The following is a 27539-nucleotide window of genomic DNA, read 5'->3' on the forward strand; positions in this document are numbered from 1 at the left end:
TGGCCAAACTCATTCACCTTGAAAAACTATTTTCTTTCTAAATACTCTCCCATTTAACTGTGGAAGGCATATTGCCTGTGATTTCTGGATTTATCCCATTCAGAGGTTTGCTTCCAGAGGTGTCTGAAGGTTACTGTAAAAGGTAGCTTAAGCATTCATGTTATTACAGGTTTCTTTGAATTACAACTTTCAGCTCTAGGCACATTAAAAACTCAATACTCAAGAAATATACTCAAGAAAATACTCAAAATACTTGAAAATCCTCAAGAAGGATTAAAATTCAGAAGAAGCTGAAAAAAGTGTTGCTGGAACAATAATCCAAAATAACCATAAACTTAGCCAGTAAGTGCACTGTGGCCTGACCTGGATCCTCCTGCCTCAGGCAGTGTGAAAGGAATGTACATTCCTTGCAGCCTTCCAGTCTTCCATTTGTGCCAAAGCAAAAGGAAACCTGAGTGTCCTGGCAGGTGGTTGTGGTGGTCACTTGGTAGTCCTTGCCCTCAGTTCAGCACAGGCAAGTGAGCCCGTGTGGATCCTGAGCTGTCACCAGTTGCAGGAGCTGAGGATCTCAGCTAGTGCCCACTGGGTCTGCTTGGACACTAACTAGCAATGCTCAGCAGCCCACTACACTCCCCAAAACATTACTGGAATTGACAACTGTACAAAATTTGAGTCTATCCTGGTTTAGGGCAAATTGGCTTAGGACAAATTTGAGAAAATCTCCAAAGGGGCTCTTCCAGAAAGCAAATTCAAGCAGCTTCTCCCCCATCCCATTCAGGAAAATATTTCCTTGGAGAAAAAAGTGGAAAAAAATGTTTATTTAACAGGCCAAGCATTCACTAGAATAAAACAAAACAAAAACAAAAAAACAAACAAACAAAAAAAAAAAGAACAATATTAAACAATAAACTCTTGTCAGTCAGAAGAGATGACAAAGTCAGACAGTCCCCTTGGTGGCTGTAGCTCAGCTCACCCAGTCTCTGATCAGTCCCTGCAGGGCTGGAAATGCCACGGCCCAGGCCCGGCCCCATGGGCCGCAGGTGCGAGCTGCTGCTGCTCTGCTGGTGTTCAGTCCAGAGCAGGTTTGAACAGGCCCAAGAAAAAGAAAATCCACAGCCCAGGGAGCTTCTCTGCCTCAGCCACCTAAAAACTGACTAAAAGCAAAGGAGAGCCCCGTCCTGCTGTCTGTCTGTGCTGCAGACAGCACAGTCCAGGAGCAGAATGTGCAGGAGTGAGCGCAGTCCCTAAAAACAAACTGCAGCTTCTTCTCTCCCCCTTTGCTCTAAGAACCAGTCTGAAAGGTGTGAAACTTATTTCTGGGCTAAACAGACATTGGGGATACAAGCATCATAAAGTAATTCCAGGACAAACCTTCCCCAGTTCTAATACTTGCTTAATAAGGAGATAGTAAAGGATAGAAAATAGTTTTTAAACTGATTTTATTTTATATTGTGTTCCAGCACTATAATGCTGAGAAAACCAGTTTTATTAACCTGGGATACTGGGAAATGCTCCTTAACCTCCTAGTGCCTAGAAGTGCTTGCTTCAGAACTGCGCTTTGTATAGAACAAACGGCATGTATTTGGCAGAAATCCATAAGGGCAGGTATTTTACTTTTAAGTCAGTTAATGTTAGTTCCTCATATGCTCCTTGGTTGTGAACTCTGGCAAGGTTTTGCCCCCACCAATAAGGTCCAGGGGAAAGGTGTTTACAGCACACAATGCTAGCATCTCTGCTGCTTTACCAGGACTTTGGGCTCCCAAAATGGAGAGGATGCTTGTGCCAAAGCCTTAGCCTTAAAAATGTGGCTAGTATCTCTCCTTTAGCTCATGGGATTTCTGTGAATATGAACTAGAGGATCTCTGAGAAGTGTCCAAGGACCAGAGGGGTAAATAGTGCCACAGGAAAACCTTGTAAATCAGGCTCTGATGGGTACTTTGAGAAGCATCCAGCAAATAAGACACAGAACTGCACCTTGTTAGTGAGGAGAATACAAAATAGGGTAGCCACCAATATTGGCATTGTTTTGTTTCATCCAGTTCCTGAAGCTGGGCCCCAGCAGAAAAGATGGAAGGCCTGCAAGTGAGAATTGTACCACACAAACAAGGGCTGTATACAAGAAATGCTGCTTGCTGCACAGCAGATTTTATTCCTGTTTTTCTCTACTTGATTCTATACACTTTAATCTTCTTTGAACAAGATTAACCATTGTTTCAATATAGTTCTGACATGTGTATGCATGTGTGTATGTGTCAGTGCACATGCTTGAGCAAGTAGTTTTTTGCAAGTTAGGTGAGGGGGTTAATAGCAAATGGCATGAACAGAGATTTTATCCTGTAGCAGTCTAAGATCCAAATGAGTCATCAGGAGGAGTGGAATATTCTGAACCATCCCGCAGTGCTACTTGAGCCACTTGATGGCAATAAGAAGATAATTCTCTATTTCAAGCATCTTCATAAACAGCACAGTTGTAGGGGATTCCCTCTTTTCCCCTGACAATGCCCCACCTTGTCAGCACTGTCTATTCTCTGCCTGCTCCCATTTGCTTCCCCAGCCAAGAAGCCCAGTTTCTTTTTGCAAATTGTTTTGACATCCCTGTTCAGACGCAGTCTATTCCCACCTTCTGCACCCAGCCTGCCTGCCTTGCTCCACCAGTCTCCGTAACTTTACTGATGCCCTTCTCCCTTCTTTTCCTTGTTTTCTGGTTTAGTAGTTTTAGTTCTTCCCTACTGAAATCAAACAACTTGCACTAGGCTGTCTGAATGCCACAGGAGACATTGAGAGCAGAGGACGGTGGTTTCATGGCGCTCAGGCAGACAGTTCCACCATCCCAGGCGGAATGACAGAGCTCTGATGTCAGGCAGGTCTGTCTCCATCTCAGCAGCAGCATGGCTGATGAAAGTGAGGGCTTTGTGATTTTCTCTGTCGTACCTCAGGAAGCCCCTGACCAGCGTACACAAGCCGAGGCCTTCTCACCTTGGCAGCCTGGCCACAGTGAAGCAGCAAACTCCACCTTCTTACCAGGCCACTCCCATCCCAACCCCTGCTCCAAACAGGGGCAAGCAGGATGAGTTTCTCAAAGAGCTTTCTGTAATTAGGCAGCATAACCTAGCAGCCTTCAATAGGCTTCTTCTCAGAAAGGCCTAAGATGTTTGGTTGAAGATTTTCAAACAAGTCATCCCCGAGGCACAAACCTGGTGAGGGCTGTTTGCAGCCAAACAATTGAAGTTTGGCAGTAGTCTTCTAACAGGAGGTATCTGGCAATCATTCCACCTGGCAGTTATGCCAGCCCCACCTCTCATTTTTTGGATAATTTAATAAAGCAGTGAAGAATTTTTTTCCCATTATAATTTAATAATCTACAACCATGCTGCTTCCTCATACCCCTTTGAGGTACAAAGAATCATAGAATTTTAAACCAGCCTGTGGAGTTTGGAATCATTAGCCAGTTCTCATAAGCTTCATAATACTGGGAAGTTTGTAATTGAACATGTAGATAAAAAATGAGAAAAAATATACTAAAATTGTTACTTACTATTCCATCTTGAATATACCTTCTTAATATACCTTTAATTATTTTAAAAGCATGTTTTTACATGCTCTAAAAATTATTTTATAAACTAGAAATTGAAGTCTTACTGCTATGTTCCATCCTTGACTTTGAGTTTATTGTATTAGCTCTGACAATGCCTTGCTGCTTCAAACCAGAGAAAAAAGCAACGAAGAACATTTTGGTACATGAAACTTCCGCTTGTAAAAATTATTTGGTATTTGCTCTTGTGACAACACTGAGCAAACTTTGTAAGAAAAGAAAGAATTTTACTCACTTTGAATTGAGTATTAATATTTTTGTAGCTAAAGGATTATATCCTCCAAAGAATTCTCTAGCCTCTAAAGCCAAACCCATATCTAAAGAACTGGGGCATGCCTTTCTAAGTCTTTATGGGCTGTGGTTTGCTCGGTCTGCACTTTGTTTCTTTGGTGGATTCCAACTCAAATGCAAAACCTTCAGGTGTAACAAGTTGCTCCTCATATTGCACAGCAGAGTATGCTTTATTCTAATCTGTGAAGGGATGAAAATGTTCCTGACAGTAGTAGTCACAGCATGACTTCATTGAGTTGCCCAATGTGGTTTCACCTATTACAAGGATAAACAGATTACAGCCAGTAAAAACTTCTATAGAATGTCAGCAGTAGGGAGAAAACCAGATAACTTTATCATCCCTGGTTAGCCCACTGGTATTTCAGTTCTCTCCAAGTTACCAAATGCTTTAGAGGGAACAGGAGGACTCTGACAAACTCATATTTGTTAATATACAGATGGGGGAAATTGCTAATACGCGTTATTATTTTCTAGCAGATCCTAAAAAGTGGGGCTGTGTAAAGGAATTTGTATTAGTTGGCAGTCTGTCCTTTTCTGTCATTGGGCAGAACATTGATGGATGTGCTGAATAGTACCGGTGGGATTACAGCTGCTCGGGATGAATTTGGTACCATACTGTAGATTGAGCATGCTGAGGAGGTGGAGCATACCTGTCCTGATTTGTGCCTGGATAAATTCTGCTTGCTGGAGCCACCCAGCAGGTGACAGCCAGAAGGGAAAGGAAGGGAAGGGAATTGGGGCCCTGGGGCTTTCCGGGGTGCGGGGGCAGGGCCCCCCGGCCCCGGGCGCGGCCCCGCACCCTCGGGAGCGCTCGGACAGCCCCGGCTGTGCCCGAGACAAACCCCGGCCCTGTGACACGGGCAGCCCGGTGACCGAGTCCTCGGGGGAGACAGAACCGGCTGAAGTTGGAGCGCTCTCAGAAAGGATTGTTACATGCTTTGATTACTGTATAGAGGGTATTACTCCCATTTCTGTCTGAGGAGCTGCGGTTCTGCCTGCCAGTTAATCACAGTATTGCAATGGGAAATATTGTCATGATTTGGAGCACTTGGATGAGTTTAAATTACACATTTAATAGGATTTTAATTGTAATATCTCTTTATAGAAATAACCTTGTAAATACTCTTTTAACCTCATTGCATGAGATGTACAAATTTTTTTAATAGGGTTTTTTTCCCCAAATGAAAAGCTGACGATGAGCGGATTGGAGGAAATTCTGTCCGTTAGCCGCCGGCTCTGGAGAGGCTGTGCCAGAGGCCTCACGTGGTCGCCTAACGACACGCAAACAGCAGAATTAATTCATATTCCCAGCGAGTTCCCGGGCGGCGGGCGCGAAGGGGTTAACGCGGCCGACTCCGCGCGGGCCTCCCTCACTCGCCCCTTTCTTTTTTTCCTCCTTAATTAATCATGCGCTGCTCCGCAATTTCAATATGGAGATGGCGAGCAATTATTAATGAGCCCGCGGGCTGTCCCGCGGCGCCTCTGGGCGAGCCGCGGCCGCTGCGCCCCTGTGGGTGTGCAACCTGCGCGCACAAAGGCTCCTCCTCACCGGGAACACGCCCCAAACCCGTAAATAAATAACGAGGGAAGGGCTTTTGTTCGTCGCGCCGATGGCACATGACCTGGTTGCTGGGCTGCGCTGTGCCCCTGCGCTTGCCCGGAGAGGGGAAAGCAGGGGGTGCGGGCGAAGCCGAGCCGGCGTTCCCTGGCAGGAGGCGGTGGTGGGGAGGGTGGATTTAATGGCAAATAGTACAAATAACCGCCAGATCCAGCTCTGCCGGGCAGGAATGTGTGTGTGTGTGTGTGTGTGTGTGTGTGTGTGCGGGGGGGGTCAGGGGCGGAGGGTTTAACGGGAAATAACACAAGTCGCCCGCAGATGCAGCGCTCCGCCGCACAGCGCAGTGCCCCGCGCTGACCCCGCGCACAACATGGCCGTACGCGCCCGGCTGCGCTCCCGCTCCTCCCCAGCCGGAGCGGTGGCTCGGGAGCGCCAGCGGCACCATCCCGCTCTCCTTATGCATTTAGTTTTTATTTATTTTTACTACACCCCCCCCCCCCTTTAATATATATATTTAAATCTTTTTTTCCTCTTCCTGCCGGTATGCCCGCTATCCACACCATGCAGTGCACGACTAGGTAAAAACCCCTAACGCGCAGCTACTTCAGTTAGTCGGGTTGGTTTTTTTACAGAGCCTTGACAAAACGAGGAGCAGCGCAAGGTGGGAGGAGGAATCGCGGAGCGGAAGGGACCGGGGATGAGCGATGAGGGATAACAAAGAGTCAGGTGCTGCGCCGCACGGCGCCCTCCCGGCCGCTCGTGGATGGCTCTGGTCTTTAAGCACTCCCCTCACAATTAAATAAGAAAACGGAAAAGCCGCGTTTGTGCCGGCAGCTGCAGCGCTGAGAGAGGCGAGTGCATTGTGCGGGAGCGGGCGCGGGCGGCCGTCCCACCCCATCCCACGGGAAAGATGCGCCTGGCGCGGCCGCAGCCCGCGCTCGGACCGCGTCCTGCAGGTTTGCATCGGAGCGGGGCTCCTGGGGCTGGAAACAGACCGGGAGCAAACACGGCCATTCTGCAATGGCGAAGGGAGGGGGAGGCGGCGGGAGGAAGGGGGTAAAAAGGGACCAGGATATGATAAACGGCACTGAAAAATGGCAGGAGGATAATGTTTACTTTCGAATCCCTGGCCCGCTGCCAGCCTGGCGCTGGTTTTTAGGTTAGCAGAGGTTGGAGGAAGGGCCAGACTGAGGCGGAGCTTGCTACTGTCAAGGAAAAAAAAAAAGGGGGGCTGTAAATTGCTGTTCTCAGCTTTTTCTCTCCTCTCCACCCCCGCCCTCCCCCGAAAAAAGGCAGTGCTTTCTCTTAGGCTCTTAAAAATGATGCAGAATTTTAACCATCTGCTGTACCCGGAGGTCTTCGCCGGTGCTGCACAGCTGAATATTTGCAAAGGGAAGAATTTGTAAAGCTTTCTGGAATAGAAAACTGTTTGTAAGCATGTAAAATATTTTAGGGAATCCTTTCTTTAAAGAAAGATTCTATTTAATTGCGAACGGAGATGTAGGTATTTAACAGAACTGAACCTGTTTTAGCCTACTGTGAATTTTTTCTAGAAGAGACACAGGTGTACTGCTCCATCACAGCTTTGCCAATGTAGCGAGAGCGATTAGAGACTCGGGAAGTGTACAGTGATGAGAGCTGATCAGTTTTGTTAACACTGTGGTTTTTTATTTTGAGGCTCACTCTGGAAGTGTAGATGTAGCTGGATGCATCAAAGTCATCCCTTTACCAGCTGTGTGTATATATATGGGACCAAAATTATTTAATGAGCAATATGGGGACTGAAATTATTTAATGAGCAATATGGGGACTGGCAAAGGAACCATGTAACTGCTACAGCCTCCTGAACTACCATAGTATGTCCAGTGCACAAAGGGAGACTATTACTAAATAATAAGGGATGGGGAAAAGGCTTTTGAATTGGTGAAGCTTAAAGGAGAAAGTAGAAGGAGTCTTTAATGTGGAATCCTTACTTGCCATAAATTAGATTAACTGTTTAAATGCCATGAACAGCAAATTAAATATTTCAGATGTTCATAAATCAGATATAATGTTTGTCTGGAGTAAGAGCTAAGAAAATTTGAGGTTATTGGCTCATAATTCATCTACATATTTAAGATCAATTAGCAAGTTATAGGAAAAACAGATTATAGTGAAATATTTGAGGCTTGCAGTTCCTTCGAAAATGCAGTTTGGGTTTTCTCTTTTAAGATCTGTCAATACCAGATTGTTACCTCAAGTCACTAGCTATTTTTTGTAACTCTGAGGACAGTAATTTTTTTAAAATGAAACCTCTACAAGTAAATATTAAGAAAAGCATTTACTTTCTGAAGCCAATGTAGAGGCCTGGCAAAATTTCTTGATTTAATTTAAACTTATTTTAAAAGGCTATATTACAGTGCAGATGTCTCATAGTCTACATACATTTTCTTATTTATAAGGCTGAAGATTGGGGCTGTATTTTGTCACCTGTTGCCTACACAGGTCAAAAGAGGTGGGGGAAAGGATTTACCGATAATGCAAGCTTTTGCAGGGAACTTGTTCATCATTTCATTACCAGTTGGTAAAAAACAGCCACTTTTTTTCCCTCTGCTTTCATGTGCCCCACAAAATTGTACAATATGTGTGCTCCTAACAGTGCCAGAGAAGCATAATGAGGTGTTTAGTCACAGTTTGGATGTGGTATTTGTAGAAAACAGTGCAGGAACTGTGGGCTGGATTTTTAAGGGAATAGTCCTTGTAATCCAAGGCTGCCTAAATCCCAAACTAGTATCCAGGCAATAGCGACACTAAATTCTCCGTTGGCTTTTTGTTAGGCTCTTGCCTGCTGAACATTTTCCTTTTCTTGCAAGGACTGCAGCATGGCTGGGCAGTTTGGTGGTGAGGTTTGTTGGTTTCGTTTAGGGTTCTGTTTCGTTTTTTCTGTTAACCCTTGGATTTCTGTTTGCTCCCTTTATTGCAGAGCATCTCGGTAAATAGGAATGCAGACAGTCTGGAGTGAGTGTGCTTTTCTGGTATGGAATACATGGATGGGAGGGCTTAGAACAGTGAATCGTTTTGTGGGCCAGTAAAATACTAATGTGCTAGCGTTTTCCCTTATTATGTATTTGGATTTAAAAGTCAGTGTTGTAGTGGAGCACTCCAGTATAAATGGCAGTTTTATCTAATATTCTGCAGTTTAGGGAACAAATATTTATTTGGGAATAAAAGACCTCAGTATTGATGTACTTCGCAAGTCAATTATACATATTTTACTGTATGTGGAAATGTAGCATTATGGAGGCTTTGAGAATTCAGAATTGTATATTGGCAATCTGTTAGGATGTAGGACTGTATGGAACTGCAAACACCTTGACTAGTAGTGAACTGTATCACTTCCTTATAGCAGTGTTTTTCTGTGGGTGTACAGTTGTACACTAATAAATATGTAGAAGATGCTGGCCTGACAAACTCACTTTGGATTTGGCGTTATTTAACAACACCTCAACATAACCACTGTTCTTATTTTAATACTAACTTGTTCTTTCAGCAAGCATAATAGCATGAATCTATGGATACAGGTTATAAGTTTAGTTCTAAATTTAAATAAACAAGCAGCTTATTTTAATATCAGTTTCAGTCCTAATGATCAAAACAAAAACAAAAAACCCAAAAGTATCTTCGTGCACTTACTTCCAAAAAAAATTGCGCTCAAGTTGCTGAACCCTAAATAGTGTATTTCTGCTTTGTTGTTGAATGCTGGAGCTGATTATTTGAAAATAAGTAGGGTGGGGTTTTTTTTTGAGATATGGGAGAAGTTTGCTTTCTCACTTTGAATTAATATTGACTATTTTCCGGTTAAATAGAATACAAAATGTAGTATAATTACTGCCAAATTACGGATAAAAGAAATTGTTTGAAATATTATAAGAGTAAGGACATGTTGTCTATGCAGCATTATTACCTGGGAGATTTTGAGTGATACATGAGCCAGGAAAGTATTTTTTTTAAGGGTTTTTTTCTTTTTATTTTTTTTTTTCTTTTTTTAATATAAAGTTATAGTTGTGCCTGAGTATCAGATCAATAGAATCCGTGAAGAGACAAGTTCTGGGATATCTCAGCTTGTAGTGTGCTGGCATCTATTACTGCTACAAAACATAAAGGTTAATCTGAAGATTCTCTGAAAAGCTCCTGTTCTGTGAATTTTTTCCAGTACCAATGGATAGCATGTCATATAAAACTCTGAAAAGAGGTAGCCAGAGGGCTTAGTTCTGCTGTCAGCATAGAATACGTTTTTATTATTTTTTCCCTGTGGTTTGAATAGAGATTCAAATCAGGCCTACCAAATTTCTTTGAAATGAAACAGAAAATACAAATATGGGTGTGTGTGCAAATATATTTATTTATTTATAATCTGCCTAATTAAATCAGCAATAATGTATCTGATGTCCATTAAAAATGTGGGTTTTGTTTTGTATTGTTTTTTTTCAGTGCCTGACTTGGAAAGTATTTAGTGGTCAGTGGAAAAAAATGAGGAAGAGGAGGAGGGTGTGGCTGCCGCCGAGAGACTCTGGCCCTGCAAAGGGTCCCTAGCTTGTAGAGACGTGGTCCTGCAGCAGCACAAAATGAAGACTTCTTTTAGGTAAAACGGAATTATTCTTTTTTTGTTGTTGTTGTTAATCAGAAAACAAGCAAGCATGTAATTCTGCTATTTCTTATGCCTGTTTCTGAACACTGGTCATTGGTCCTCACTTGAGTTTGGGAGCTTTGTTCACATCTTGTTTTGCTCCAGACTTATCAATTCTTTCCCTAATCAGTCATGGCAAGAACAATAAAATCTAGTTTAAGCTCTGCAGAGTAATAAGAAAAGTAGTTTGATGTTTTGTTTATTCTGAATAGCCAGCAAGGGACTGATCCTCTCTGTGCTGTAGTGGAACTGTACCCATATCTGAATTTTCATTTCCACTCTGCATTGTGCCTTTGGTTCCTGAGCTAGCACATATACACACAGATACTTCTGTCTATAGTTCTTTATATTATGGCCACAATTACAGCATCATAAAGTCTTGAAATAAGACTATTTTCAGGTTACAGATCTTGTGGGATTAAATTTTGACAGTATTTTTAGCAAAACCGGATGCTGATTTGGTTTTGGTGTTTGTTTTGGGTTTTTTTTTTTTTTTTTTGTTTTTTTTTTTTTTTTTTGTGTGTTGTTGTTGTTTTTTTTTTGAGACATAGACCCCACTTGTTACAAGGGCAATTTGTTAATAATGGTGATTTACAATTTCAGTTCTGACCAGTTGATGTTAAAACTACTTTTATGCAGTGGTACAGTTTTAGCATTCCTTTTTTTCCCTTTGCTGCTGCAAATATAGTTTGAGAATGTGTGAGTTCTACTGATATCATAAGTAAAGACATCTGATGAAACTTCAGTAGTAAAACCACTCACCGGTGTGGTTAAAGAATCTGCTCCCACATCTCATGTCTTGTATTTGAGCTCATCATCTCTTAATTATGTATCCTTGTCTTCCTTTGAAGAGCAGCAGTGTGTGGGTTGTGGTGAGGTATTCTCACAGCTTGGGTGAGACCAAAGACTGAGTGTAGCAAACCACTATGAGTGGAAATATCCCAGGATCTGACACACAACTTGGACTGTCTTTTAATTATTAAATGCAAATAATGATGCATGATGGAGAAAAAAAAGAAATGTATTTATATGTTATGAACCAGAGCACTGTATGCAATGTTTGTATAGTAAAACAAAATCTTGCAATTGAGGTTCTTGCTAATTATTTGCAGTGGCAGGGGGAGAGCAGGTGGCAAAGTAAACGTACATGTTTTTATATATTTTTGTGACATGTAAATGGTGCACTGACAGTGTTGTGTCAGGCACCATAGCTAGCTTAGAAGATGAGGCAATTTGCATTAGAGACAGTGAACTTGTCTGTTCTTTTGCCACAGAAAAGTAGAAATTACTGCACCAGAACAGGCCCTTGGTGTAATTAATGCCAAGTCTACCCTGACATTTTTTACCAAATTGATTGATTGGTAAGGGAGTGAAGTTGACCAGCATCAGATGCTTTTGGAATATCCCGTACTTGTCAGAAAGTGCAGCAGGCAGGTCGCTTGGCTTTGCACAATCCCATCCAACTCTGCATTGTTGTAGGCTATGGATAGAATCATTCTTTCTGATTGCTGCTGATGTCCCTTAACAAGGCGTTGATTCTCATATGCTCAGGCTGCACATTGAAAAATAATATATTCCTGTAGTTTGAATTTATTGCTAGTTTAATTTATCTGAATCATTTCCCTGTCAAGAGTGGAAGCAGGTGAGAAAGTCAGACTACAGATCCTGACATTCAGACTGTGTATCTCTGTTGTGTTCCCTGTTGCTCATATGCTCACTAACATAAATAGTTTGATCACTTTAGGTTTTCATATATGGCAGTCTCTTAAAAGTGACATTATTGTAGACACCTGCCCTTGCACTTCTGTTACTTCTGTAGCTTTAATGAGGAAAGGCTCATTAGCATTCTCCAGGAAGCTGTTTCCCTGGCAGGCGGATATTAGAAGGATAATGTTTTCAGCACAGAACTCTTTTCCTGCTTGACTTACCTGACATTATTGCATATCTCTGAAAGTTTTCATTGATTTGTTATGGTGGCACTCAGGTCCTCCCCTTGAAGAATGTTGCAATATGATGTCCTTAGCAATTTAAAAAAAAAAATATTTACTGTGTTTCACATTCACTCAGTTTGGTTAAACCCTTCAGTAACTCCAGTACTCTCCCCTTGCTTGTCATTTTTGCCACTCTTTATTTTACAGCTGATCTTTCTAAACATGAACTAAAGTTAAAAACTGATACCAGTATGGCCTCTGCATTCAACAGCTCTTAACATTTATCTTGTCAAAGTGTCTTTTCATTCGTACATTTTACTTTTGGCTCCTTAGTTTGTTTTTAATCAATACTCCAACTTCCAGTCGTGACTGTTGTGTTTTCTTTATGGTCTTCATGGGTCACATTGTCAAAGCCATTTTGAAAGGCCAAATATATAGTAATGAATTCTGTGGATGCACTCTGAGTTAAAAAAGACGTATTTTTTGTTATCAATGTTGTTTTTCTCCCCATTATGTAATCCCTGCTCAGGCATTAAAGTTATAATCTTTTAAAGTAGCCTTCCAGACGGTTTACTAAATCACAGAATTCATTGGCATGTAATCTGGATCATCATTTGTGGCTATTTTTGGGAACTGCTGTCCTTTCATTCCTGATAGAAAAGTGCAGGTTTTTGTTGGAAGCACTGCCTCCAACCTTGGCCTGCTTCTGAAACGCTGTGTGTATCCTCAGAATGGCTTGCCTTTAATTTATCCCTTTATTTCAGCACTTTCTGTTTTGCTATCTGCCGTTCTTTCACCCTTTACTTGCAAAAGAATTGATTAATGGGATTTGCTACGTGAAAGGACCAGAGGGGACAATTTCGTGACTTGAATATCATAGCTTTTTCCATCTGTATTTAGCATAAAAACTTTTTATTTAAACCTAAAAGGTACCCCCCCAAAAAATGGACAATGCAAGGATGTTTCCTCTGTTTCCCTGTTTGAGAGAAGGGATGTCTTATTCTTTCACTTTCCTGAGTGTTATTTTTGCTTCCCATCTTGGAGGGAGAGTGCTGTTGGCTGGTGTGAAAGAGAACTGAAAAAAAAAAGACTAGGAATTTCCACTGGAAGAAGCAGTGGGTATTTTTTATTTTTTATGAATATCCCAAATTAGGAACCCAGCTAACAAGAAATGTTAGTATGGTCGTACAGGGTGAGAAAAGGCAAGGTTCCTTTTCTGCATAACTAAGTAGCTCAAGGTCATAATCAGCCATTATTTTTTTCTGTGGTGTTTTTTGTCGCCTTTCTTCACTCCCTTTGTTTCCCAGTACTATTTCAGACTTGCCTGACAATTGTTGTGCAGTCTTCCTGCTTCTAATGTATGTCAATAAATTGTCCTTATGCCACTGGTTCAGTCCTTATGCTCCCAGTCTCCATTTTTAAATCTTAATGTCTAAGTATATTCTTTGTTCTGGTTGTTTCAGTCCAGTGCTTTTTGGAAAAGGTACCCCTTTGCCTCAGCCTGATACAAAGCTTTGCTCAGTACTCACATTGCTCCTGCCCACCTGCTCCTTCTGTGTCTAAAGATTTTGTTACCCTTTTTTCCTGATGGTTTGGCTATGCCTACATAATCTTTTGTGCCAAAAAGCAGAGTGTTTCCCTTGAAATCGATGGGAAGATCTGATGAACATACATTATTATTTTAAATACCTGCTGTACATGTTTGCTTTGTCTTGGACACAGCCTTTTCTAAACCTGTTGTCAAGGCTTTCTGACTCCACTTTCTCTCCTTGACTCCTGGTGTATAATAAAAAGCCTAATACTATCACATCAGATTTCAGGGCACAGCAGTCGAAGTAAAGTGTGTTACTAGATTTGTGTGTTTCCAGCACAGAACTGGACAGGTGAGAGGTTACTCAAGTGTGAGTCGTTCACCCCCCTGCAGTGGGAATGATGCCCATCACGGTGCAGACACATGGTTTGCAAGTTTCTTCTTTACTCTGGTCTGTGTTGGAATCTGCAGTAAGCTTCTGACTCCTACTGCTGCGGTGAGAAAGGATCAGAAACCACAGGAGCAGGAACTGCAGTGGTGGGTGAAGAAGGGCCAGTGCAGGCTGGGTGTAATGAGATCCCAGCTTGCCACACCTCTTGCATTAATTCATGCTGCTAGAAACTAAAAAGGTGAACATATTGTTATGGATCCAAAAATAGCTATTTTGCACAAAGTGTCTGAGCATGGAAGGACACCATCTCAGCCCTCTCCCTGTATGGTTCGTGCTGTTTCGTGGGACTCTAGGACCTTGATTTTTGGAGTTTTGGCCACTCCTGATCCTCTTCTCAAAGCTGCTGGTGTTGGGTGATCTCATGTGGATTCCAAATCATTTACTCTGTGTGGGATTTGTCTGTGATGCTGAACTCCCTGCACCAAAGACTTTGATCTAAAGCTTGCCCCCTTGCCTGGCCTGATTCCTGTTATTTTCTTCTGGAAGCTCTAACATAATGTTCAGCTTAATCAGAGGTGCCTCTGCCTAAGGATAAAGAAGGGATAATATCGTAGCCTGGACTACTCTCTTCTGTGTGCTCTTTTCCTCCTATCGTGGCCATCTAACTGATGCTAATATCTGCATCCCAGTGAGGTGAGGAAACCAAGGTACAAGCAAATTTGGGATCATTCAGCAGGCCAGTGGATTAGAGGTGGAATGGGGACACTCCACCGTGCTGTCTAGCTGTATGTCACCAATGCAGCATTAATTTAGCTGTTTCAGGAGATGTTTGTCTTCATACCCATATTAATAATGATGTTCTAAGATATTATGAGAAGTTGGCAAGAGAAATCTTAACAGTCCAAATAAATGCTTATTTAGCTTGATAAAGTTTAGCAATCATCATATGTGAAATTATATAGGCAGCATATTTTCAGTTTATTTTCCTTGTTCTCCTCTTTGCAAGTGAGCCATCATGAAGTTAGTAAATGTCTACAGCGACAGGAAACCTCTCTGCCCATCCACAGACTATAGGATATTTTAAGAATTTAATTTATAATAGTTATTTGCACTTTTTAACAACCATTTTAAGACCCAATCAATTTTATAAATCAACTCAGAATTTTTCAAAAGGAGATACAAAATAAAAAAATTGTAATGTGATGATAAGTTTTCACTTAGAATATTTTGGTAACTTCAAAAATAACTTTCAAGCAGCTGGCTAGCTCTGCAGAAATTACCTGGTTCTGAAATGTGAATTTGTACAGACTTTTGCTCTGAAAATAACGTGGCACTGAGCCATGACAGCTTAAGGTGTCTCTTTTTTGAAGGGGGGGTAGATGGGGAAGTCCAGTGATTTAGTGACTGAAGAGACTTGCCACTTTCGTGAGCTCCATCCCTAGGGATATGACCTTTTTAATCCTCTTTAGTTAATGTATTGGTGATCTTTACTTAGGCAGAGTAAACAGTGTTGTTCTGAACAAAGGGGAGGTCATGCTTCCTGCATTACACTCTGACCCCGGGGTCATGGCCTTTGTTCACTTCTCAATGGGAATTGCTCTCCAAGGGCCACCACAAAACGGAGAACTAATTTCGGCACGTGCTGGCGGAGAATGGCAGAGTATCAGGTTTGCCTCAACCCAACCTCCAAGGCCGCCGTGCTCGCAGCCGGAGGAAAAGTCAAACTATTTCAAAGAGGACGTATTAGCTCTTTAATTACCAGTGGCCGTGGCACTTAAGCCCTCGTTGAACTAAATATATTGCTTGGGTCTTCCCCCTGTAATTCAATTGCTCCTTTTCAGCCTTTAATTTATTTTTTTTTATTCCTGACTGGATTCTTCCAAAGGAAGAAGCACAGACTAGTGAAAAATAGTGGGAAAGCGCATGGCAGTTGCAGCATCAAACTTGGGCCTCTGAGATCTCAGAATGAGCCTTGTGTCTCAGCCTGTAAGGAAACGCAGTGCTGTGTCCCAGAGGATTGTGTCCAGCCCCATTTCCATTACTTCTTCTGTGTGTTGCAGCAGTGCACGCACACACGGGGCCCTGCGAGGCCAAGCGTGGCAAGCACGGGCTACTGAGCCAGAGAGAACTAGAACTTCCTTGTCTTTATCACTGATTTTATGCAAAAAGCCTGGGATTTTCTTTTTTTTTTCTTGGAAAAGAAACTTTGGAAGTAACTGGTAGCAGAATGCGATGCATCTCATTTTTAGGTGCTGTGACTAGGGAACGTATATAAACATGGAAGCTGAGATAAATTATCTGGAAGACTTGCATACAGAAAACCACCAACTTTTACCGAAAGTTGGTTCTTTTTCATCTGTATGCTCTTTTTGCTCTGCAGTAAAATCTGTGAAATACAGTTTTTGATCATAAAATAATTAAGATATAAACACATAACTTCAGTCAGCATATGGCTTTTCCACATTTTTTCCTTCTATCAAAAAAAAAAAAAAAAAAAAAAGCCCTAATTGCTGATGACAGCCAAGTTGTGTAAAACACAGCAGGGTTAGAACTGAGCACAAGGGATCTGAGTGTATTGGGGGGAGCTTATACTGTTGCCATCACAAGAATAAATAACACTACAATAGTAAACTTTGCAACTTCTGTGGCTGCCAACATGAGTAGGATTAAGGTAAAAATGTGTCTTTGCATTCCAGTAATTTCAAGTAAAACATCCTTTAAGTTCCCTTGCAGCTGAATTATTTAAACAAACACTTCTAATAATCTACTCTTAGACTTAAAAGTACATTCTGTAATACAGCAGAAGGAGCTCTTTTAACAAAAGCAGTGGCTGAGCAGCTGAGCTATCATGCCCTTTGAGTGAAAACTTGCATTCAGAGCTGAACCAAATGTGAGCAGCAAGTGATGCTGACTGCAGCAATACTGAAACCAGCCATTCTGTGTCCTTTATTTGTTGATGGAAATTCCCAAAGTCCAACTACATTTAGTTTTTTTTATTGGAAGATAGAGTGGAAATGTATATTTACCTGTTTTCCACTACAAATAATATTGTCAGGTTGATATAAGTCTTTTACTCCCTCATGTTACTTTGTTAAAATTAATATGTTTACTAACAAAAATACAAAGTCCATCTCCTTTTATATTTTTTTTTTCAGTACTAGTATTGCTTTTCTGCTTCTGTAGGATTTTAGAGTCTAAAAAGAGTCTCAAGGCAATGGTATTTGCATTATTTTGGGGTTTTTTTCTCACCTTAAAGCACTGATATGGTTGTGCTTTCTTTGGAATTAATGAGCTGTAGTAGAATTTTAAAATGTGGATAGCAGCTTGGAGTTTAAAAGAAAAAAGTTAAGAAAATACTCAGCCTGTTTTCAAATTTTAAAATACTTATTTTTATTTAGAAATATATTGGAACCTTATAATAACCATAGGATGCCTGATGAAACAGAGAACTAATTTTTTTCAGAGTATGTTAAACATTTCAACATGCAATATGATAATTCAGGATGCCATTGTAGAATTGCCTCTTCTAAAAGATCCTTAGTGAAGGGAGCCTTTTGGAATGCTTTTGCTTTGAACGTTCCTGACTCAGACCTCTCAGGATTTTTTTCTTTCTTTGTTTGGGGGTTGTTGGTTTTTGTTTGTTTGTTTGTTTGTTTTTGTTATTGTTTTTGGTGTGGGGTGGTTTTTTTTAGGTTTTTTTTACTGTTTAAAAAATAACTTTAAACAGTAAAACAAAACTAAAGGTTTTGTTCTGTGGTAAGGTTTAGAGTAATAGAATGAGCAGAGCATAGTCTATTTTACTGTGTGAACTTGATTCCTCAGCATTACTATTTCTGGCACTGATTTTTCCAGCTAGTGTACCTGGTAAAGCTTAATGGTGGGTAAGATTTCTCTCATTTCCTACACAAAGATGTTGCTGAAATTAAAACATGATCTTGTAATTTTGGTATCAAAATTGTTTCCAAATGTGACCCCTGCAGAGAAAACCAAGTAGGAACTGTTTATATTTAATAGCCTTCTCTCTTTAGCAACTGGTGTACACTTGTCTGTACTGCTTTTAATATGACGCCATTTCTGCTTCCCTGTTGATTTCTTTGATTCTCTGGACCATTGAAACATATCAGTTTAAGGAGGAAAAACATGAAAAATTTAAGAAATAGTCCTGTAGAACATGTGGTTTGGTCAGGTTTTAGGTGTGCTATGGAAATTATGAAACCTGTTTTTTACATTTTAAAGATAAACATTTTCCTAAACACTAGGATATATATTCAGGCCTAGTGTAACTCAGCAAAATTCATTTGATATGAATGCTTATTTTCCTTATTTGTCTCATGTCAAAATCTGTTCTTGTGCCTCCTTCCATTAAATACTTGAGTAAAAAGAAGTATATGAAAGCGTAAAAAAGCTACCTGGGTGCAGATAGCTGCATATCATATGTTCATGTGTGTGTGGTTTTTAAATTAATACTTGGGTGAGCAGAAAATACAAGACAGACGTCAGTTGCACCTGTAAAAATAAAAAGGCAGCTTCTCTGGGAAACTGCATTGCTCAGTTTTTCTGTGGTAAGAGGATCCTTGCGTTTTCCACTGACGTTAACCCCTTTGGAAGGAAAAATGCATTACAGCCTCAAAATGGTGTTCTCTGTTAGGGAAATGCAAAGATGAGCTGGAATTGTGCAGTAGTTCAGTCACAAAAGGACCTTTTCTAATTATTTAATAATTATTCTAACTATTTAATAATTTTAAATTATTATTTCCAATAATTTTCTTAGACAGTAAATGCGATACTCCTATAGAAATGTTTCCCCATGAGCATGGGATCCCTATTTTCTACACAGTCGTGTCAGTACAATTTTAAAGCAAAACTGTTTTTTCAAGTCCCCACAATGAGTCTGAAGTACCTGTTTTGCTTTCCCCTCTGAGCTGAAGGCTGGAACATTTTGGTCTACACATGCAGTGCTTTATTCAATGAAATCCCTCTGGCTCCCAGGTGTGGGAGCAAGGTCCTGCACCCAGGCAGTCCCCGAGCAGGGAGCCTTGTTCTCTGATCACAGGGATGAGTTGTTACGGTAACACCGAGGGATAAAACTCCTGATGATGTAGTGCTGCTACAATGAACTTCGTTTATGTTGCTCTTACTCTGTATTCAAGTTGTGTTAAGGTTTTTAAAATGTTGCCTTTATTTATATAACTAGAAAAACAATGGTCCTGAACCGTGCCTTCCATTGATTTTCCTGTTGTAATTCAAATATATTCCTTTATTAGTAGTCTTTAGGCTGCATTATAAAAATATTATGATTTCTATTGTGCAGAATTACATAAGCAATATTTAGAGTCTTACTCTAGTAGTATTTACACTTACTGGACTGTGCTAGCATGAGACTAACTGCATATATGAACATACATCCCTATATCCCATACTGTGCTCACGTACAACAGGGACAGAGTATGTGATTTTATTGAAATGATTGCTGGGAGGAGGTGGAATTGTTTAATTTTATTACAGATAAATGACAGAAGTAATATGAGCTTCTAGACCTCAACTTTAATTTTGGTATTTGGCTTCAAAATTTTTTGAAAAGCAGCTGTATTTCTAATTGAGTCAAGGAGACTTATCCACGTCAAACCCAGTAACATTCCCCCGTTACCAAGAGACAAAAGGTCCAGGTTTTTCTCCCTGAAAACTTTCCTTACTAAGTTACTTCTTTGTATTGGAAAAAATACTGTACAGTTTTCTTGAAATTTTTGGTGCATCAAAAAAAGTCATTGCATTATGTTTCTGTTGGTAACTTTTTTTGGGAATATACATTTAAGAGTTGACCTTTTAATATTTCAGTGCTTTGATCAGCCATCTAAAATATTCAGTAAAATGCTTTAAGGCCCTAAGAAAAAGATACCCCAAATTTCAAACTTGAAATTGCCAGTGATTAGTCACAGACATCCCCTGGGATGAACTGAAAAACATAGTTCACTGAATTAAGTCTGAAAGCAGATTTTCACAATTTTGTCGTGTCCCCCCCCCTTTTTTTTTTTTTTTTGCAATGCCAGTTTTAGTATTCATGCTGCACTTTATTAGTGTAGACAACATAGCAAAAACTTAATTTGGTCTTTTCCTTATAGGGGCTTTTGTGTTGGTAATAAACTTTAGTAAAATCACCTAGTAAAATCCCCTTTATTAAATTATGGCACACATTTAATCATGTGAATGCTGATTCATCTTTGAAACAGCAAAATGGGAAATTAAGGGGTAAAAAAAGATACTTTTTGCACTGAATTTATGCTTTGCTGACAACACCAAAATAACCCTCCTTTCTAAAACCCATTTTACACACCAGCATGGAGTGGCAGCCTGGGAGGAGCACGGCGTCCTCTCAAGCCTTGGAACTGGCCCTTGCTGTTCGCAAGGAGAGACCTTTAGTTTTATCACCTGTGCAGGATACTTTGTACACTGCAACTGAAACGTAGCAAAATCATGTTGAAGATGAGTTTATAACTTCAGGCATCCACTTGAAATTCATGCAACTTAATACACCTCCAATAAATGTGACACGACAGACAGAAAAAGACTCAAATGACACCATTCATGGAACACGAATTCTATAAAGTACTGTCCTTTTTTCACAACTATTTATTATACCTGCAGCTGATGCCAGGGGTGTAAAAGCCTGTGTTTATCTGGCCGGATAAATACATAAATACTTCCAGTAGGTTCATTATTCTCTTGACAGTATATTTTACTATAACAATAATGTGGCAATATCGTTCATGTTAGGAGGGTTGTTTTTTTTTTTTTTTTTTTTTTCAAGGAGAGGGATTTAAATTTACCAGTGCCAATATACTCTTATGTGAGGTTCCAGTTATCCTTTAGAGCCAGTCTAAGGTGTGCCTTATGTACCGTATATTTTACCTTTCATGGGCTCAAAAGAAATGGTAAGTTGAACTGTGGAGCTGAAGTTGGCCACATAGATATATCTGCTATTAACACTCAACTCACAAACAGAATTCTGTGTCTACAACCATTTTGGGCTGTCTCTGTGTGTAGTAAGTAATTGCAGTTAAGATATGAAAGTGATACTGTAATGGAAGTCCCTTTTTATTTTCTTTCTTTTCTGTTTCTATTTTACAGCTTATGTAAATTTTTCATCTCTGCTAATATTTCGCTACCAAAAAAAAAACCACAAAGGAATTTGTGCTGTATGTAAATTTTGTGTGCATTGCAATTCACTTTGTACAGGATTATTGCACTCTGGTGTAATTAAAACATAGATACTTAATATAAGAGAACTCGGTCACCGGACTGCTCTTGAGTAGTTAAAAAACCTTGAAGTAATTTATGATATAAAGGATTTTTAAGCCCTTTTAGACCTGAGAAATTGTATGCTTTCAATTAAGATTTTGTCATGTGTATTTGGCTACTTTTTGCAGCTTATCATTCTTTAAAATCAAACATCCTTTTTCTGCCAATGTGTTATTTTCCCTTTCTTTTGCTTTCTTTTGCTAGATAATTTATTTTTTTTTTTTAATCTCCAGCAAGTGTTTTTGGGAGGCCCCCGGTTGCGAGCGGAGGCGCGCATTAGCCGGAGGGCGGGTGGGCTGGCAGCGCCCGGCGGCGCGGACGCGGAGCCGCCGGGCAGAGCGGGCAGTGCCCGCTCGCACGGCCCGGCGGGACAGGCGGCAGCGCCGGCCGGGACCGCGCTCTCCCGCGCGCCTGCCGGGCGGCCGCGCTCACCTGCGCCAAGAGCAGAGCAGGGCAAAGCTGCGCAAAAAAAGCTCCAAGGTAAACAACCTTATGGCGGTAGCGCCCTTAGAAACCTGCTGGTGCAACCACTCCTTTAATGCCTCCTTTCTTGGAGAAAAAAAAATTCTAAAATAAGTCACTCGTCCTAGTGCCGGAGTTTCGCTTATGTTGATACCGTTTCAATGCCAAGTTTTCTGTACAACACTATGGTTAAAGTTCATACAATACCACAGTATTGTTAAAGTACGGTGTACTGGAGGAAGAGTTTCTGCAAAATGCTTCATTATGTTTTGAAGGGAAGGGTGTAGAAATACATCCTCATTCAGTTGCTTTTACAGTTTAGATCATGTCAGAATTGCCTGTTTGGTATTTCAGTGTTTTCCCCCCATAATTTAGTAGGCCACTGATCCATTGGAATTAATGCAAGTTATCCAGCAGTTAACTTTCCTAAGTGACCTGCACGATGGCACTATGTATAATTGCTGTCCTTTCTCTGAAGCGTGCACCCCTGTAATCCCCAGACTGGTCCTTTCAGGGAATGGTGCACAAGACTGCTTTGCTTTTCTAGATGGATTTTAATTATTTTTATTTTTAATTCCTAGAGAGTACGTCTAAAAACAATAACTGTCTAAATGCTAAGTAAAATTATTCTTGATTTTTTTTAAATAATCTGCACTAGAATTATTTTAGTGATACAATAAAATAAAAAAGGAGGATTTTACACTTTTCTGAATAACTTAAAAAAAAAAAAGGAGTTTATTGGATTATTAAACAAACCAACCTAAGAATGCACCTGATCGTCTTTTATTAACTATTTCTGAAGGCTGTTAGATTACAAACCACCCCATACTGCAAATGAGCTGTATGGAGAGCAAAAAATCATGATCTATTTAGAGGTGATCTCAGTGTGGATGTCTCTGTCGTACCAAACTGAGAGGAAAGAACAAGAGATGCCACTTGGAGTTAAAATACAAGGAAATTAATTAGTGTTCAGCAGGAGTAATTATAATGAGTTTCCAATAGACAGAACTTGAGATAAAGGAAAAGAAAGGAGGTATAAAATTCTGTAATAGTATAATCTGTGGTGTGAAAATACTTGCTTCCTACTATTTGTATAATTTGATTTATTTAGGGTTGATGAATCTTAAAATAATTCTTCCATTGCCCCATTTGGAATTCCATTTCTATTAAGTGAAGCTTAGAAGTTGGACTTGAGGTAATTGTTTTCCTGTTTTCTGAATCCCTAATTTTTTATTTCTGCGGTAACCTAAAGTTAGACAACTTTCAACCTTACTTTACAACTGTGGTGACAGACAGAATGCATTTATGTGTCTCCTTGAGGAAGGGTAGGTTTGAGTGGATTAATATGAGCCATAATTGTGTAAAGGCGAGGCACTTTTTAACCTTCCAAATGCACCAGAATTATCCTCATTAGGAGCAGGCAAAAGAAGGGATGATCCTCAGTTGTTTTCACATTAACAAAAAATGAAAAAGAAAAGGGCAGCTATGAAGAGTAAGGAACAAGAGGATCTCTGTTTTATATGGAAAGTAGAAAAATAAATAGGGAGCTAAAAATCATATCTGAGAAACAAGGGGGAAAGTCATTCAGAAAGCTGATTAAATACAAGTAAAACACTGTGAACTAAGCAATTTGTCTATGTAAGTGTGATGCTTCCCTAAGAAAATAGGTCTGTCTTTTATATTTCATTGGCATTAAAAGTTGTTGACTGCACTGTCACATGTAATCTCTTTTTTTCTCTGCAGGGTTAGCATTATCATCTGTGGATGTTCTGTTAAAATTAATACTATCAGAAATGTCACGCCATTATTTTAAACCAGAAATTATAATCGTTTTAGCTGGATGTGATGGCTATCTGCTGCAAAGGCTGTTATCCAGGAATTTTGCTTGCTTTTACTTTTTAACTACCCAGAATTTATGCATATCCTCTGCATCCACAGTCTATATGCGATAAAGACCAGTTATTAGAATAGGTCAGAATTACTAGGTGTCATTTTACCAAAATAAATATTTGTGGGAAAGTTACTGTTTAAATATCTTGTCAACTGTGTCCTGATAATCTCTAGTATGCTTTTACTATAGTTCCCTAAAAATAAATATTAGAAACCTTTTGTGGTTTCACACCATTAAAAAAAAAAAAAATGCTGGTAAGGGAAAACCATAAAACATGTATTTTGCTTAGAGAAGAAATATGTATTCTGCTCAGAACTCTGGTGGTTGAGCATTTTCTAGAGATCTGAGGCTGGATCGAAATGGTAACAGAGGCTCCCTGAATTTGCCACGGCAGGAGTCGTTGGAGCCACCCCGTGCCCTCTGGACCTGGCTGGCAGCGGGCAGCCGGGAGCAGGAACCGCTGGCTGCCAGGCCCGGGGCTGGGGCCGGGCTCCTCGGCCCCGCTGCTGCTCAGCCCGGGCAGGGCCGGCCGTGCCAGGCACCGGCCGTCAGCTCTGCGCCTGCCGCCGCAGCCGGGATACCTGGGGCGTGGAACAGAGCCTTTGTCACCATCTTCACCTCGGCCGGGCACCGAAATGCTGCGCTTGTGGGGTTATGGAAGGAGGAAATGAGTCTTGGAAAGAGCCTCTGACCGTGAAACCCTCCCTTCCATTTTGCAGGATAGCGCTTTGGAGAGCTGCTGCTTTGGACGGGATAGAGATCTAGGTCTATGGGTTTTCTTTTTACATTGCAGTTTTTTCTATCACCTCATGATCAATATTTAGTGGAATAAAATATCAATTAATATATTCTTTTTCCTGAAGAATATTTTACAAACTCCAACACACATGGTATTGACTTTTCCAATCAGTTGAAGCTGCCTAGGTGCTTTAAAAGTACATCAGGAAAGCAATGATATCATAAGCAAAATGAATAGTAAGTGAGAGGGACAACTATGACTTTCTTTCAGTAACTATGTAATCCCTTTTCTCTTACAGTAACATATTTTCCACAAAGAAGGTTCTTCAAGGTTGAATCTTGTACAGTCTCCTCCCCGTCTCCACCCTCTCCCCCCCCCCACCCCCCCCCTCCAGTGCAGGGCAAATCAAATGCTTGACAACGTTTTTTGTTAGGAAAGCACACGAAAAAAATTTTGAATATACCAATAACAGAAAAAGTCTATATATTTTTATTGCAAGAAGGAGATTTCATTGGCTGAATGAAATGGCGAGATGTGACGCAAAAGGACACTTGGACGGTGGAAATGCTGATGTATGCCAAAGCAGGCGCACCAAGAAATGCTGTTGCTATGAGAGAAACAGAGGGAGAGGGAGGGAGGGAGGGAGAGACCGTGAGAGAGCAACTTGTGGAGGCCTTAGTTTTCCTTTTTGGCTTATAGCAGAGAGACTGCAATGTCTCCCATTTCTAGCAGGGAGGGTTTAGGAGCTTCCAGTGGGTATTTTCATGAGACTGAGCATTTAGTGGAGAGGAGGGAGACGAGAGAGATGCAGGTCACCTTAGAGCACAAAAGCAATTGGAAAGTAGGAGGCTGTATGTACTGAGCCAATGATCTGTGCTATGATAGATATACAAATTAGTACGGCAGATGAAGCAGCTTAGCTCATTATCCACCTGATGGTACTGAGACTTACAATTCAAAATGACAGAATTAAAATGCAGGCACACACAGACACACACAGACATATATTTATAATGACCCCACCTTTTCATCTTATGAATTATCCAGCTGGGATACCGACGTCTCTTGTGTAATATTCTTAAAGAGCTGCAATAAATTCACCTTGTGAGTCCATGAGCCAGAAAAGGGGGAAAATAATTTGCAGGAAATTTTTTTTGTCTATCTTCTTCGGCAAGGGGGAAAAAAGTTTGTGCTATGAACTTAGCCTAGCAGCTTCTGGAACGTGAGCCAAAAGGGGCAGGAAGTTGTTTTACAATAGCGTTACAGTGATCTGCCACAAATGGAAAAAGCCAAATGTTGGACTCGGCAAAGAGAAAAAACATCCTTCTCCCCCTCGCTTCCCTCCTCTTGCCCCTTAAGAGAGAAAGAGGGAAAGGAACGCTGAGCTAGAAGTTCTTTTTTAATTACTTTTTGTGAGTAATTGAAAGATTATCTTACTTGCATATTCCATGGCAAGCAGGAGGGAAAGAAGTATCAAAGGGACGTTTAAAAAAATGCACTTGGTAACTAGCAACGGGACTTCTGGCACAATTCCTTGAGTTTGCTTGAGGTTATGGAGGGGGATGGGGAGAAGAAAAGCAAGTCGACGCAGCACGTTTTCTTTAAAGAAGGGGAGGGTGTTTGGAGGCAAAACTATATAATTTTTTCTTTTTTCTTTTTTTTTTTTTTTTAAGGAAATGTATGTTGATCTTCTGAAGCTGAATCCTCAGGCATTTGTGGCCCGTCTTTGCAGCCTGGTATGTTTTTTGTGAGTGTGTGCGAGCGCTCTCAATCAAACAGCAATCATGGCAGCTGTTTTTCTTCCAGCACAGCAGTTGAGCTGTCTCGCCCAAATGCTTATCAGCTTTTGACTCGGTGCCAAGAGAGTTATAAGGGCCAAGCAGCCTGAGCTTGGCTGTGCAGCTGGTTTGGAAGTAAGGGCATGAGAAAACAAAATCGCAAAGTTTTTCTGTCACATACAGTATTTACTTTTCAAATGGCCGTTTTCAGCTCGGTAGGTTGGGGTTGGTTGTGTGTGTGCGCGCTGTAGTTCGTGGTCTTTGCGGACTGCTGTGTTACGCAGAGCGGTGTAGGTGTGTGACTGCAGAGAGGAGCCTCTTCTCTCCGTTTAATCCCGGGAGATATTTCTGTGGAAACCACCCCCCCACACACACACACCCCCACCTCCCCCAATTAAAAGCTTCATTAGCCGCACTGCCCTGTCAAGCATATTGCCATAGCGTGGGTGCATTTACATTCCAGCGCAGCGCCTTTCCTCCCATCGCTGCCTCTCTGCCGGGTCCCCTCCCGGCGGCGCCGTCCCCATCGCAGCCCCCGGCCCGCGGGGGTACCCGGCGGGGGTGGCAGCAGAGCCGGGCTCGGTGTGTCCGTGTGCCCATGGCTGCGGGGGATGGAAAGGAGCCTGTCCGCGCAGGGCCGTGCCGCTTTCATCATCAGCTCCAGCCCGCTGCGTTTCGCTGGCTCACGTCCTCCTCCTCCTCCTCCGCCTGACTGCTCCAGTCGCTCACAAGAAGGAGGCTGGACTCTGGAAAGGCGGCTGCTGCTCGCATTCTTGCTGCAAGGGCCTCCCCTTCAGACGGCCTTTGCCAGAGCAGAACTTTTAAAAATGCTGCAAATAGGATCTTCTTTTTCTTCTGCTTGCCTGAGCCCTCCTCTCCCAGCGTTCCCGAGCGGGGCTGGTTCTCGCCTCTCCTGCGCTGTACATCCCAATGCAGAGGGCGAAGCGGCGAGGGCTCGGCCCTCTGCTCATCCCTTTCCCTCACTCCCTTTCCCCTCTGTTAAGGAAATGGATTCCTTTGCCTGGGCAGTGACTCGGGCTTTGCAGGTTTGTGTGCTCTGAGGATGAGGGCTTTTGCTGGTGATTCTCCTCCCCGGAGACCCAGTGCACAGTGCTGCTCAGGGAACGAGCCTCTTGCTTTCTCTGCCTTTCTCTTTCGTAGAAATATATTTTTAATGGCTGTAGGTATCTGCACCATGTGAAATAGGGCGTGTAATATCCCTCCAAACCCCTTGTAATTGGACTGTGGCTGCAAAGGAAACATGGGGGGGATGTCTGAGGGGGGCAGGGGGTGCACAGGTTGTTCCGTCCTTACAGACCTTCCCCCATCCTCCCCCTCCCCTTTTCTCTGCTGAGGAGGGAAAAGGGGATGTGCAGTAAAATGCCGTCTCTGGGACAGGTGCCAGCTCCCAGA

At 41.5% G+C, this 27539-nt stretch overlaps 1 protein-coding gene across 1 annotated transcript in view; it reads left to right on the forward strand.

Annotated features, from left to right (window-relative positions):
* Positions 1-5984: 5984 nt before the first annotated feature.
* LOC144246307 (uncharacterized) overlaps positions 5985-27539 on the forward strand; it is a 135040-nt gene continuing 113485 nt past the window's right edge. Inside the window, exons 1-3 of the mRNA XM_085569101.1 lie at positions 5985-6019; positions 21490-21736; positions 26022-26084. Of these exons, the coding sequence (XP_085425227.1) occupies positions 5985-6019; positions 21490-21736; positions 26022-26084 (345 nt within the window). The remainder of the gene's footprint in view (positions 6020-21489; positions 21737-26021; positions 26085-27539) is intronic.

The sequence above is a fragment of the Lonchura striata genome, chromosome 1A (assembly GCF_050655825.1).
Source record: "Lonchura striata isolate lonStrDom1 chromosome 1A, ASM5065582v1, whole genome shotgun sequence".
Classification (NCBI taxonomy): Eukaryota; Metazoa; Chordata; class Aves; order Passeriformes; family Estrildidae; genus Lonchura; species Lonchura striata.